General features: G+C 32.7%; 1 protein-coding gene across 3 annotated transcripts in view; it reads left to right on the top strand.

Moving 5' to 3' along the window:
- Positions 1-14,414, top strand: part of LOC140665392 (uncharacterized) — a 98,715-nt gene that overhangs the window by 75,095 nt on the left and 9,206 nt on the right. For 2 of the 3 annotated variants that reach the window (XM_072891480.1, XM_072891479.1), the window contains one exon: positions 8,350-8,626. In XM_072891480.1, coding sequence (XP_072747581.1) covers positions 8,350-8,626 — 277 coding nt within the window. Of the gene's footprint in view, positions 1-8,349; positions 8,627-14,414 lie in introns of those variants that run through there. The other variant, XR_012046590.1, reaches the window with a different exon arrangement.

The following is a 14,414-nucleotide window of genomic DNA, read 5'->3' as shown; positions in this document are numbered from 1 at the left end:
GAATCTGTTAGCTTGATAGTTCAATACTTAGCTATAAGGTACAGATATAACGATAATTAAATAGAAATAAACAGATAAATCGTTAAGTAAGATGTGAATTTGATTTTTTGTATACTTTAAAATGAAATAAAAAATACCAGTACTCGAAAACGACCGTGTCGACTTTGATCCAATTAGAAAACACAATACGAACAAAAATTTATGTTGCTTGCAACGATTTCGCGCGATAACTGCATGTGTTTTTATTAGGATACGTATTTCTATTTGGAATTAACCGTACTATAAACATATTGCATTTTAAATGCAGTGGCGATCTCGGAATCCTTGAAATTGCAAAGAGACACGAAACATGACATTTATATATCATGAATTGCATTAGACGCAGGGCAATTTTTCCATTTTATTTTGAAGTGCATAAAAAAATGCGACACTGCCACTTAATAGATACTTTTTCCAATATCTCAATAGCATGATAACGCGATTATCACATGTCTGAGAAAAAAAGGCTATCAGGTTCAAAGAAAAATTCATATAAACGCGACGGATACTTGTTCAGTTTCATAAAAAAAAAGAAGGGAAAACTGAGAAAAATAATCAGAGAGATTCTAGAATTTATCAGAAGTATTTTAATTTAAACTGTAACATTTTTTAAATTTATCTTTAAATTATGTATAATGCGATTAATTGTCTTTTTCTTCTAATCAGAAATGGCTATTCCAGTATACGTAAGAAGCGATTCTAATTCTATGGAATTTAAAATTAGCTATTAATTTCACGTTTTTATTGGTTACGCTGTATAGTGGTATGTAATGTGTTTAGACTATAAAATTTTCAATTCCTGGATGAATATTTCCTCTGATACACCGTAATAAGGAAGGCAGTTTGCATTTATGCATGTCAGAATGCGGAGACATATATTTTCAATAGAAATTTTATCTTCTAGGAATTATTTCTAAACGTTGTAAATTGAATAAATAAAATATTAACATTTTATGACACATCTTCATCTGCATTCAAAAAGTTTATTTTAAAGTTTAGGCAGACAGTTTCTTTTAACAAAAATATTTTCGTTTCTTGTTGCAACATTATTATCTAAAAGTATTTAGACGTTATTATCTGCATATCTCGCGATTGAGCGAGTTGATGCCCAGATAGATCTTAATAAGCAAAAGTACCTAACAATTAACTAATAAACATTTTATTATGACTATATATTAAAGTCTCCTGATATAAAACTTTTACTGCATCCTTAATTTTATTGCCTAGACATATAACGTATCCGTCATTTTCGCGTTGTTTATTGTCATCTTGATAATGATCTCGTGCATTGATATGCTGGTGTCGATCATTGCCGATTAGTACTAACAATGAGTTTGCAACCGTGCATGATTACGAATGCAAATTGCGTGGCAACTGTATACGCGCTTGCAAAAGCTTTGCACAATGAAATAAGCACGCGATAAACGCATGACAAAAGGAATTGGTCGATTTCTTATGTCAATATGGAATGCAACGCGAGAAATGGAGAATACAGATTTATACGGCCCTGAATTGCATGCAATGAGTAAATATGGCGAGACGTATATACAAGCAAGAGAGAAGCCGACTGAATCGGTCAGTGAATTTTGCAGAGGGGGGGGGGGAGGAGAAGAAAGAGGAGATGGAAGAATGATGGTAAAAAGAAAAAGAGAGATTGGTAGAGGCCAGCAGGAGCGAAGAAAAAGACAAAGATTCGTGTGAGACAAAGCAAACGTGCGAAAGGTCGGACGGAAGCAAAAGGAAGAAACTCGCGGTTGCAATCTGCACGGATAGCTTAATATGTACAATTTATACACGGTGGGGTGTGAGCGCAAGGAAGAAGCATTTATTTTTTTTATTAAAGAACGACGGCGCAGAATACAGTGCTATGCGAGATGAAGGAGCAGAAGGATGAAGCCGAGCAGCCGCGATTGCTGGCAATCCGGTCGAGAAAATTGGCAATGCGTGCTTAAGCTTACATAACCGCAAGTTAGACGCAGCAAGCTAGAGAACGAAAGAGAGAGAGAGAGAGAGAGAGCGAGAGAGAAAGAGACAGAAAGAATGAGAGCGAGGAAGGCGCGTGAAGAACGAACGAGAGGCACCGTTCGCGACGCGACGAAAGAGGAGGCAGGATGACACGTGCACTCACACGCGCGCGCTCAGACACATACACACGCACACACACATACACACACATCAGCGTCCCGACGCATATCTAACACACGAGGAAGCAACGAGCGCGAAGCGTGACTCGATTCTCCTTGACATTAGCGACAATGTACGTAATGGTCGAGTGGGATATGCATACTGTGCATAAACGTGGATCATATTGATACGCGTGCATACGTTGGTACGCATACGTGTGAATTACATGAAATTATTTGATCAGCAGAATATTTGATTAAAATGCACTTTTGCAACATGCATAGCATATATATTGCACGTATTAGAGCAGGAATTTTTATTTAATTTTACATTCACTTAAAGTATAAAATATCGTTCAACATATATCATTTGCGTGAATTTTATTATTACGATCTCAAATGCAGATCGACGAGAACGATTGCGTATACGAAGTGCAAGGACGGTACTATGTGTGCGACACGTAAAGCTTTTTTTAGACTCTTGAAGCTGCAATGTATTTATATATGCAAGGCCTCCAAATCATTGCGTTTTCTTTCATTATGTATCTCTCTCTTTCTCTTTTTATGAATTTAAAATTTATTTTTTTCTTCTCAAAAGTTTGATTAAAATGTTATTATTAAAACATGCGAGTTATGTTAAAACTTTTGTCTTTTAATACAAAATTTGCAAATATATATATATATATATATAAACTTAGCTTAATAAAATTTATTAATTAAATTTTTTTACTTTTTAGCGTGTATAATAATTTTATATTTGTATCGCGGTATTATATAACATTTATAATAATGTTATTAATAAAGTAATATTTTTTATAATTTGAAAATAATTAAATATATATAATATTTTGCGATTATTATACTCGTATAACTATTTTGATCCATGACACTGTGCTCTTTTTATAATGCTTTACTTATTTATAATTTTTTTTCCAATTCGATTTTTCATACAAACATTTATACATATGTCAATTATAAATGTACGATATTGTAATAAGACATGAATGTATTATGTTATGCACAACAAGCACGTGCATGCAATATGAATCTCACGGTTCGTTGAGTAACACAAATTAACTAATGATCTCATACTTTTCGAAATAATATTCACAATCTCAGAGCCAAGCTTTAATGCATTGTACCAGTATCATGTTTCTGCGAAGATAGATAACGCATACTTTACAGCAAGATATCTAATATCTATAATTTTTATGCGTTGTATATGCTCTATCATGCTCATCGCGATAAATAATTTATATGATACCAAACGAACTTGTATACTCATACTAATAATTAACTAATGCAATCAAATTTTTCTTGACGTAAAGAATATATTTCCAAGTGGAATTAATGCATTTAATAAAAACATACTTTAGAGCGGAATTAATTCCACTTGGAAATATATTCTTTACGTCAAGAAAAATTTGATATATATATATATATTAAAATTCAAGAAATAAAACATTGGGTAATTTTTAATATATTACATTAATATTTTTAAAATAATGTTTATTTACTTTTGTTGTATACTAATATATAATGTGATTTTTCTACCTTTTATCATTTTTTTTTTTTTTTTTTTTTTTTTTTTGAAAAAATTATTAGTCTTATATAAATATAGTTAATGGTGTTTATTGATTATTGTAGTATGGTTATAGATTAATTTGGAATTAATTTTTTTTAATGAAAATCAATTTTTACTATAAAAAGTGCAATTATTATTTAACTTCAAATTTATAATTTACTCTAGTAGAAATTAATATTTTAATTAATTTTTAAAGAATTGTGCAAAAATACATTTTTCTCACATTTTTTTCATCAATTCTTCAAGAGCGTCATTTAATATTTGATTCAGCAATTTTTATTCTGCGGCATTTCAATTTAATCAAATTATTGGAGGTCAACTTTGCGCCAAGCGAGAAAAGGATAAAGGAACCAGAGAACTTTAAAGGTCTCGAGAACATAAAATAGTAAACGGTCCTTTGCACGCGGGAGACATAACAGCAGGCAAGCCGATTTATATGCGCTCCTTAGCTCGCGCGTGCACGCACTTTATGATATGTAAAACCACCAAGACTGGTATTGTGCGATGTCGGTGCTTCGTTGTAAAACCGACCAGCTTCGAACGGCTTCAACTTTGAAAGATTTTCGAATAATATTACAAGTTTTGTATCACGTATACCCGTTTATTTTTAACGAATATAAGGGGGTTGTGCGTGTGTCGTTCAGAGTATCGACTCTTCCTCGTTATTCTTACCTGTTACTTTATTCATTTTGCCGCACTGATATCTTTTTATGTGCTCCTTATTTTACAGCAGGAATTATTTTAATTTATATAACATTAAATAAAGCTATATTATACCAGTCTTAAAATCTATTATATTAGAAATGTAATATTAAAAATTATTATAATTTCTATTAATATTTATATCAAAAACCTAACAAAAGTGTAAATATGTATATGTGGTGTGTATTTTGTCTTTTAATTTATAAACATAACCAATATTTCAATATTAGCGAAAAAAATGTTTGAATATTTCATTCTTTTTAAATAATAACGAGAAGCATCTCATATTAAAGCAGTTTATTACTATGGAATAATATGAACAATTAATATGAAAACAATTTTTTCTCCTACACATATTTCCATATTCATAATTTCTCAAAAAAGTCTATCTGTTATTGATCTGTTCTGTTGTGTAGATTCTTACTGAATTAATAGACGATGTACTCTTCACAATCGATAGCATTTTAATAAATTATATGTAGAACTTTTTGCCCTCGATGTTCGCTGTGCGTCGCTTTTATGCAGCAGATGGTTCCGTGTTTGCGTAATTATATCGCTGTTGCGAAAAACCGGTAATTTCAATGCAGGAAGAATGCATGTGTTCCACGAAATTTTTGCGAATGTACATACATATAATTAACATACGTATAATTTATCACGGTTAAATTGCACGGTTCAATTTGCAGAGATCATGATTAAAAGAATGAATGATTAAAGATTGAAGAAAGAGGAATTTTGAAATTATACACACACATATATATACATACACATATTGATGACATTTATAAAAGCAACGTTGGCGAAATATAATAATTTAATTAAAGTAATATAACCGTGCCTTGTTTGTTCTTAATGTACTTTAATTTTGAAATGGTTAATTGAGATGATTTGAAGGAACAAAAAGATTGATAAATAATAAAAGATGAAATATACATACTGTGATTTAAAAAAAGTCCTTTGCGCTTTATATTCGGCGTTATTTCGTCTTGCAGTGAATGGGGGGATGGTGTCATGTAATTCTAAAGTAACCGGAAGTTATGGCGATTAAGTAAGCTGGACGCCAGCGAACACGCAGCTGCGAATCCTATTTCTGAGCACGTTTGATCCGATAATACTCTGTTACTCGTAATATCCATCGCGATGTTGAAGCTACCCTTTATACATTGTGTTTAACTTTGGATCTCCATTCTTCCCCTGCTGATATAGCCTCGCTTATAGACGCGTATGATACCCGCTGACTTTCTTTATTACACAATAGACTCGAATTTATCATATTTTAAGACAAAAAAATTAAGAGATTTATGAAATTTATAAAGCTTTCTAACCTGACGCATTTTATTTTTTTTTCTGAGAATATATAGTGCCATAAATCGGAGCCTCTTATTTTTCACGAGCGCAATTTTCTTATTCCAATCGTAAATGTTTTTCATGTCTCGAGGTTTAAGTAGATAAGAAATTCCTGTTTCATGTATCGGTGTTTACATGCAACGGTGTGGCATTAAAAAGTCGCGTGATTGCGGACAACTCTCGCAAAGAAAAGGATCGGACAAAACGAGCATGTATATACGTAAGACTACGTCGTTGAAATTAATTTATGAGGCAAGTTATATTTTTGTGTTGGCTTACGAGTACTTTCTATGTTGGTTGGATTTAGCCGCGTATATAGCGTATCTTTTATTTCTTATATTACCGTAATGCGCCTTTTACGTAATGCATATCGTGCGATATCAGGTTATCATTTTTGCACAGATGATAGATAATTGCACGTATCTGGGCGGACATATCTCGAAAAGTTTCTCACTTACGTCCGACGTGTGCCTCTCATTGAACATATGTAGAAAACTGAAACTCGTAATAAATCTCGAGAATTCGCTCTCCACGACTGAGTCGCAGTTTATTGATAACCACACTGGTTGCTCGAGGTGCACAGCATAAATACTCGAGTACCCGATAATGTTTCGAACGTGCAGTCGATGCAAAACACTAAGATGTTACCTCTAAGAATATTGTTACTTCGACCATGACTGCTGTGTAAACATTTAGATTTAAATAGATCAAGAATAAGATATAAATGTATTTTATATTACATATATTTTTATATATGTGCAGAAAGATTTATGTAATATTTATATATATAATAATATATGTACTAATAGTATTTACGCAAATTATTTTTCTCTTGTGTCAAAAACGAAAGAAAAGAATATAATATAAAGATCCTTGAGATTTTATTTTTCGTTATTTGTTTTATTCAGTTTCAGATGAAATTTAATATTAAATATTACTCTGTTACATCTGTTGTCATATTTTCTTATAATACAAAATACAATACACATAATTCATACAAGAATAACGATTGAAAATTTTAATTGTGCGCACATGTCGCCTTTACACGTATATCAGTCACATAAACAAACGAGTAATGCGATAGAAATTTTGTAAAGTGATTCTTTTTCTCCCTTAGAAGTGATTCATTACGATGGTGCAAAACTTTAACTATTCGCGCTGCGATGGGTGCAATAATCGACGGAATTATTAACGTGTCATAAATTTCTGCGCTTTCATGTATCAAAAACATCAGACCTTTCTTGGAAAGCAACTGAACGTAAGTTGTAAATAAGCATGCAGATGCGAACTTACACGTTATGACGTGTGATTAATGCGTTATAAATCGGTCTTATCGTCAAATATCGGCGAAGGTGGTACATCCCCGCAATCAAGCAACGTCGTTTGCAACATGTAAACCGACAATTATTGATTCTAAGTGAGAACCCTGTGCGCTTGGCACGGATTGTAACTGTCGCATAAATTTTAGCGTGTAAATTTTGCAATCTTGTGTATAATTTATCATAATTTTTAAATACTTTCGTAATTACAGTGCATATTTCACAAGAGACTGTTACGATTAAGTAATTCAACTTGTAATTTATGTCAAGATTATACAAGGTTTATCTCTGAAATTAAAAGATAAAGCTATTCTTTAAATTGGCGATATTTTTCTTTTCGTGCGGCAAAATGTAAATCTTTATTATTTTCGGACTCGTCTTGTTCTAAAGCGATTTTAAAATGTTGAATATTAAATGTTAAGTTGGCCTTCTATATTTAAATGAATCAATATTATTCTTATTATCCATATATTCCCGCTAATTTATTTTGCATAAAAAATTTGCAAAACGAGAATCTTTCGACCTAACCTGAAGCGTCACAAATTATATACGAAACTCATTCGATGACACCATGCATTGATCCATTTTAATAGATGCTAGAGGTGTGTAATAGCATAACAATAATTAATTTAAATCGTTTGTGATGGCTTTTAACTGGTCAGTTTATACTGCGAAGAAAATTTGAGAAAGATGGGAGAGAACTCTTCCAACAACGAACAGTATTCATTATTCCTTGGGAGCGATAACAATTAAAATTAAATACCATTAATTAAGTAATGAAAGCACAAAAGCGATAGCTATCAAAGTTGCATTCATTCGATAGATTATTTTGCGCCACAGAGAGGCTTATACATGTTTATGAGAAACAGATCTCGATACATGTCCATACTGATCTATTTTGGATCAAGTGAATTTTTATCGAGTGTACGTTTAATGGATAAAAATTGTATTAAGAATTTTTATACGTATTATACATACTTCTATATATTTATCAGCTTATAATCAGTTTATTTGTGATTATTTAAAAAAAATTAAACAAAAAAGATATTTATAAATTATCTTACAATTCTTGACATTGACTCTTACACTTATATGCATAAATTAATTCTAAACAATGTGTGTTGCAAAGCAGCAATCATTTATGATAACACTTGGTTTGTATTAACTTTAAATAAATTTTCAACTTTATTATCATATGCGACAATGGATGCAATTATTTTGTTTTACTTTTCAGGCATTTGGGAAATTCATAGGTTGAAGTCCGACGAAATTCAAAAGTTGACTGTAATCCAAGAGATGATGAGCCACGACATCCGAAGGTTTCCATTGTACTATCATTTTTCGCCATCGAACATTGAATCTTCGACATACATGTCATACCGGAACGTTAACGGAATAGAGCTACAGAGTCCATATCTCTTGGCCTTTAAACATGTAACAGGCTCCGCAAATATGCCTCCGTACACTGATATCTCACCTAAACCTTCTACCGAGCCTTCTACATATTACCGGTAAGTATTATGTAATTCATTATTTGCTTATATTTTCTTGGAACTTGTATAAAAATTTTTTCGATTTTTGAGGCACATAAATATGATTTATGTCGTTATATTACGTATCTACGCACGAATGTGTCGGAACTAATGTATTTCGCGATATTATTTATCGTGACGTTCAAAGCCTGACTGATGTAGTTGAATTCGATACGTTAGGGAAAAAAGAATTAACTTTCAGAACATAAATCGTAGTTATTCCCGGTTTGCTCTTCCATTGTTTGGATCATTGAAAGTCGAGTCGTAAGCACACATAAATAAGATTCTGAGCTATAAAATGCCCTTCCTTTTGAGAGCCCAGTAAACCACAGTGTTTAGATCAGCAAGCTGTTCATGTCTCTTGATTTCTCGCTTCCGATTCCCGTTTGCTCTTCCATTTTCGTTCTCTTTATCACCCTTTTTCTCTCCCATTAACTTCTCAATTTTTAACATCCGTAATTATAAAGACATTTTTTATTTACAGCGTTAGTATAATCGTTGTCTGAAAATATTATTATAGTTATTAAACATCTAATGATATGTCTCGTATTTTCCACAAAACATATTTTTTTAATGTCAATAACATATATAAAAAAAAGCGTACAAGACGGAATAAAATAAAAGATCAAAATTAAATGATGTGGCAACAAGGTGTCTCTCTGAGAAAACATCGAAAACCTGAAATTCTCAGGGATTTCTTTTGTATTTGGAAAAATCAAGAAAATCTCATAAAATTTTATTGGAATTCAAGAAATCTTTTTCGAAAATTCTTTTTTTAATAATTTTGTTCTCATATTGTTAGTTGTATGCGTGAAACTAACGTCTTACTTCGTGGAAACTAAATTAGAAAACGTGTATATTAAAAAAAAATATTTTAGAGAAAGTTAAAAAATCTTTAAAATATTTTTTTATTTAGGATTTTAAAAAAATACCTGGAAAATTCAAAAATGTTCAGGGATTTTTTTTATATTTGAATAGACATCTTGAGCAAACAATATAAAGAAAGGAGAAAAGGATTATTATATTGCGTTTTTTAAAAGATTTTTCATCAAGTTTGCGACTAATTTTATTCAAGTGGCCGTTCAAGACGCATATATAAGACGTACAGAACTTGAGGATGCGACAGCCCCTTTCCGCTATCCCAACAGTTTTAACGATGACAACACTATAAAAAATCGAATTTATGAATGCTGGTCAATTTCATTTCATTTTTGTTCACCATATAGTCGTTTTTTTGGACGATTTAGAAGAACAATTTTGCTGTTCGTGAAAAAGTAAGATTCAAAACTCAACGTCAATCGGCTATCAGGGATTATATACATGCGCTGTCTTAAAGATAAGCTGCCTACGGTATTTACATTTAATTCGGCCTCATACGTTCACTGGCATCCCAAAGAGATTACAACAAATCTCGATTAATTACCGATGTTTCAAGGATTTCTCGTATCTCATCGTTTGCATATTGAGATAAGTTCCAAATGCAAGCACGTTTATATTTTATGCACGAAACGAAATTTTTAATTATAAAATTTAAAAGGTAAACAGAACAATTAAAAAAAGAAAGGAAACTTTCATAAACAGAATTAAGGTTTTTTTTCTTCTCTTACAAAAGATTGACAGGTCAACTGAAATGTAAACGTAAAAAGTTAAATACTCTAACATGAAACAGAGCGATCAATATAGAAAATTATATGGTGAAGATAATGTTAATAATATTGTTACTAATATTATCTCTGTCATTTTTTTTCTCTTTCCTTTTCTCCCTTCTTTTTTTCTTTCTTATAATTTGATTGATAATATTCTTAATATTTTGTATTTGAATAGCTTCTACTTATTTATTATTATATATAAAATAATATTGATAACTTTCTTGTGATTTTTTATTGAAATTCACATATACATAAATTAAAAAAAAATAAAAATAAAACTTTTTTTTATAATATGATCATATTTTTAGCGTGTTTTCGCAAACCGCAACGTTTTTCTTTTTATTAAAATGTAATTCATCGTATATTTTACGTGAATGTCTCAATCTTATAACGGCTGATATTTCAAACTTAAACCGTATTATTGGTAAATATTGCATCACATACAAATGCACGAAAATACTTAAAATCCGAAAAAAATTTGCGCTGCGAAATAAACCGGTTGCTATTATCGTATAAATTATTGATATTTGAAACGAGGACGTCGATTCTCGAGATATTAGAAAAATCTAGATTTGTTGGATGTATGCATTCCATCGTTAGAACCGAGAAGGCATCAACATCACAAAGCAATAGTCGGTTGAAAAACGATCGTCTGAACATGTATGGTTAACGGCGCTAAACGGCGCGCGGCGATACTCAAGATATGAAAATTGAAGCGGTAATTAAAACGTCGGCGAGGTTTGTCGGCTATCTCGGCATACTGATTGCTTCCAGCTCGTGATTAGGGTTGTTGACAGTAAGTTGATCTCCTTGTCGGACCGTGGAGACCGAACGATGGAATTCGTTGATACGTACTTGATACGCATCTTTTTTCTTTTTCTTTCCAATGTAAACGATAACTGTTTCTGGCGAGAGGCCACGTCGTTGTGAACATCGTTTACATTTCACGAATAACGTTTCTGTCGGCTGTTATATGTTGATGCTGGAATGTTGTGCGACGTGAATTGCAAGGCCTGCGTCATTTTGCGCTGCACCAATATAGGATGCTGCATCACTCAGTATCGCTCGTCTCATATTTTTTGTATCTGCAAAATGCATTTACGTATAAAATATGATACACAATTTCTTATATTTTTGTCTATATCGCATAAATTAATTTGGAAAAATATTCTCGGTAATCGATGCGATACACTCGTTAAAATTACAACGCTTTAAAAGAATGCATAATATTCTTACTCGACTCAAAAAAATCGATCCTCGTCAATTTAATGTCGCGTGAGCAAAAAGAACGAGGATTCGTAATCGCCCTGTAATATTGCGAGCGAACATTCGGCGAAAGGATTATACTACTTTTACAGTAAGCAGCATCAATGTAATCAGACAAGTCGGTCAGAGCGAATATAACGACAGTCGTAAACGCGGTTCGCTTTACAGCTCGCTTTTTTCTTTTTCTACACTGCCTTTACCTACCTCGTCATCATCGTCACTGTTTTCTTGTTTTTCTTACCACCCCTTTTGCGGTTCTCCATCGTCGCAAAGTCGTAAGTTTGGCGAGCACCATAGTCACCCGCTTATTTTGCTCCATGCGCTGTAAACTATCAGAGTTTGTGACAAGCACTAAGTCGAGTCACATGCCTCGACAAAATGCTGATGATTTCCCTAGAACTCGCCTATCTTTGATAAGTTCTTAAAGCGTAAAATGTAGGAAATCGTAGAATTACTTTTTATCGGCACTGAAACGCTAGCTAAACTTATGTAATCATACAAAAGTAGAAATATTAATAGTTGCCAGTAGTTTTTTAAAAACAAAGTGAAAAAATCTTAAATGTCGACCTTAAATATCCTTTGCCAGTCAGGTCGACATTTAAGATTTTTTCACTTTATGTAATCATATTATATTATTGATAATTCTTTCATAATTGTGTACTCTTGTTAGTTTTTTGGATTCTTATGTCATATATTTTTTCTATTTATATAATATATATGAATTATAGTTATTCTTGTTAAGCCAACAATGTTTTCAAATATTTATAATTTTGTTTTTTCGCATATTTTAGATATAATAAAATAACAAAATTTATGAGGATAAAATCATATTAAATTTATAGTTTTTTCTCATTCTCTTTGAATAAATAATTTGGTTGAATTTGGCAGAAATTTCGAGAAAACTTACGATTTTATCTGATATACAGTTATTAATTGTAAAATGTAAAACAAAAAACATAAATTAATTAGTACTATTTAAATCCGTGAGCAAAATTTATAGCTGTAAATACAGAAAATCTGCTGGAAATGTATCAAGAGCAAACGACGATGTGTCATGGTCTGTAAAGCCCGTTGCCACGGATATAAGTATCCGCTGCGAGCTATAATTTTGGAACGCATATTGTGCAATTTGATTCCGATATTTGTGAGCACGTATGTTTTAATAAACTGTTTCAGTAATAATTTTCGTTTGTAGATATGACAGTTTCGAGAGTATCAACATTATACTATAAATATAATGTAAAAAAAATAAAAACAAATAGTAAAAGTGCACAAATGCGTTATATGAGTGATATTTTCTATGGTTAAGCTTACTAAGGGTAAGGTTTCTGTGCATTTTTTTTATTCTCAAGTTTTGTATGTATATTTAATTATTTTGAAATAATACTGTTTTTTTTTTCCACGGAAATAATTTTTACGGTGAATATTTTTGTTATTTGATATATTCTTATGCATTATTATTTATTGCAGTGCCAGTCATTACGTAGTTTGTATTATACTTTAATTATGTACTATATTATCTCGTTTATATCGGCGTATTACGACATCGTCGAAAACACTGATAACGATCGGCTAATGAATGATTGAATCGGCGAAATTGCCTCGAGAAGATATCATTGACCTTGATAACGACTGTCGGTATTCTTCGAAACTGAAGGCGCAAGTCATTCGGGACAAAGCAATAATTAGCAGCGTCAAAGTGCGTGGAGCCGCTACGAATATACTCCTCCGTTTCTTCTTCTTTTTCTTCCTCATCTCACACACACATACACACGTCGTTCATATGTAACCAGGAATTGGAGAGCGTTAAGCAGTGAACAGGCTACGATTTTGCTGGCAAAAGGAGTTTTACTACTTTCTAACCACAGTCGCGGGCTACAATTAAACCCTCATAAACCTCGTCGTAATTTTTTTAAAAGCGACCGACCACGGGTTCGCGCCCTTGCTCTGCAAAAAAAACCCGCCATATTGCATTCTTAATGAAGCCCCGACACGATGGGTACCGTAGTCTTCCGGTCGACTCTAATACGTTCCCGCTAGAGACTTCTCGAAAAGGGGGAGTTTTCACCTATTCCTAGAATTGCAGTAGTCGCTGAACGCACGCATATAAGTTGTGCCCTTGAACTTTACAATGTCTTTCGCGCATTTTCATTGATTGTGATTAATGACCGGTTACGCTCTTTTATCGCGGAACATTTCTCTTTACCAAATAAAAATGCTCTGATATGCTATTGTTATTCACGAATCAATGATTCACAGTATGCCGAGATAAAATCGATATTCCGAATGTAACGCAATAAAAAGGCACACGGTGAAACGTCGATCGAGATACACAGTTCGCATCATGTAATCCAAGAAATGCAAGAAGGTTAAAATATGCAAAGAGAGCGTGGTTGCCTTTGCAGACTCCTCTTGTAGGCCTAACTCATTGGTATACTTGACAAGAATGACGCCCTTCAGCATCCACGCCAGCGGCTAGAGAACCTTCGGATAAGTTTACATGATGTTCGCCGAAGACGTTGACTGCTCGAAGGTAAGAGAAAGGCGAAAAGAGCCGAAGAAAAGGAAATGAAGGAGAAGGCAGCTAAGAGAGAAGGCTGAGGAAGGAACTTGGCAACCCGGCATACGGAGTTTTAGCGAAGACTGACGTTTACGGCTCGGAGCGGTGGACCTAGCGCCAGTAAAACTTGAAAAGAAATACAGACAAAGTCGGCATCAACAGTTAAAGTCATACGCGCGAATATACAACTAAGCTTCTATAAAATACGATGTATCTACCTATCGCGAGCGGAGACACTCAGGATATTTCGTCTCTTCTTAACGAAGGTGAAGACTGCGCTTGCCATCGATAA

Source organism: Anoplolepis gracilipes, chromosome 4 (genome assembly GCF_047496725.1).
Source record: "Anoplolepis gracilipes chromosome 4, ASM4749672v1, whole genome shotgun sequence".
In the NCBI taxonomy this organism is placed as follows: Eukaryota; Metazoa; Arthropoda; class Insecta; order Hymenoptera; family Formicidae; genus Anoplolepis; species Anoplolepis gracilipes.
The sequence above is the reverse complement of the archived record's forward strand: the minus strand, read 5'-3'. Positions and strand labels throughout refer to the sequence as shown.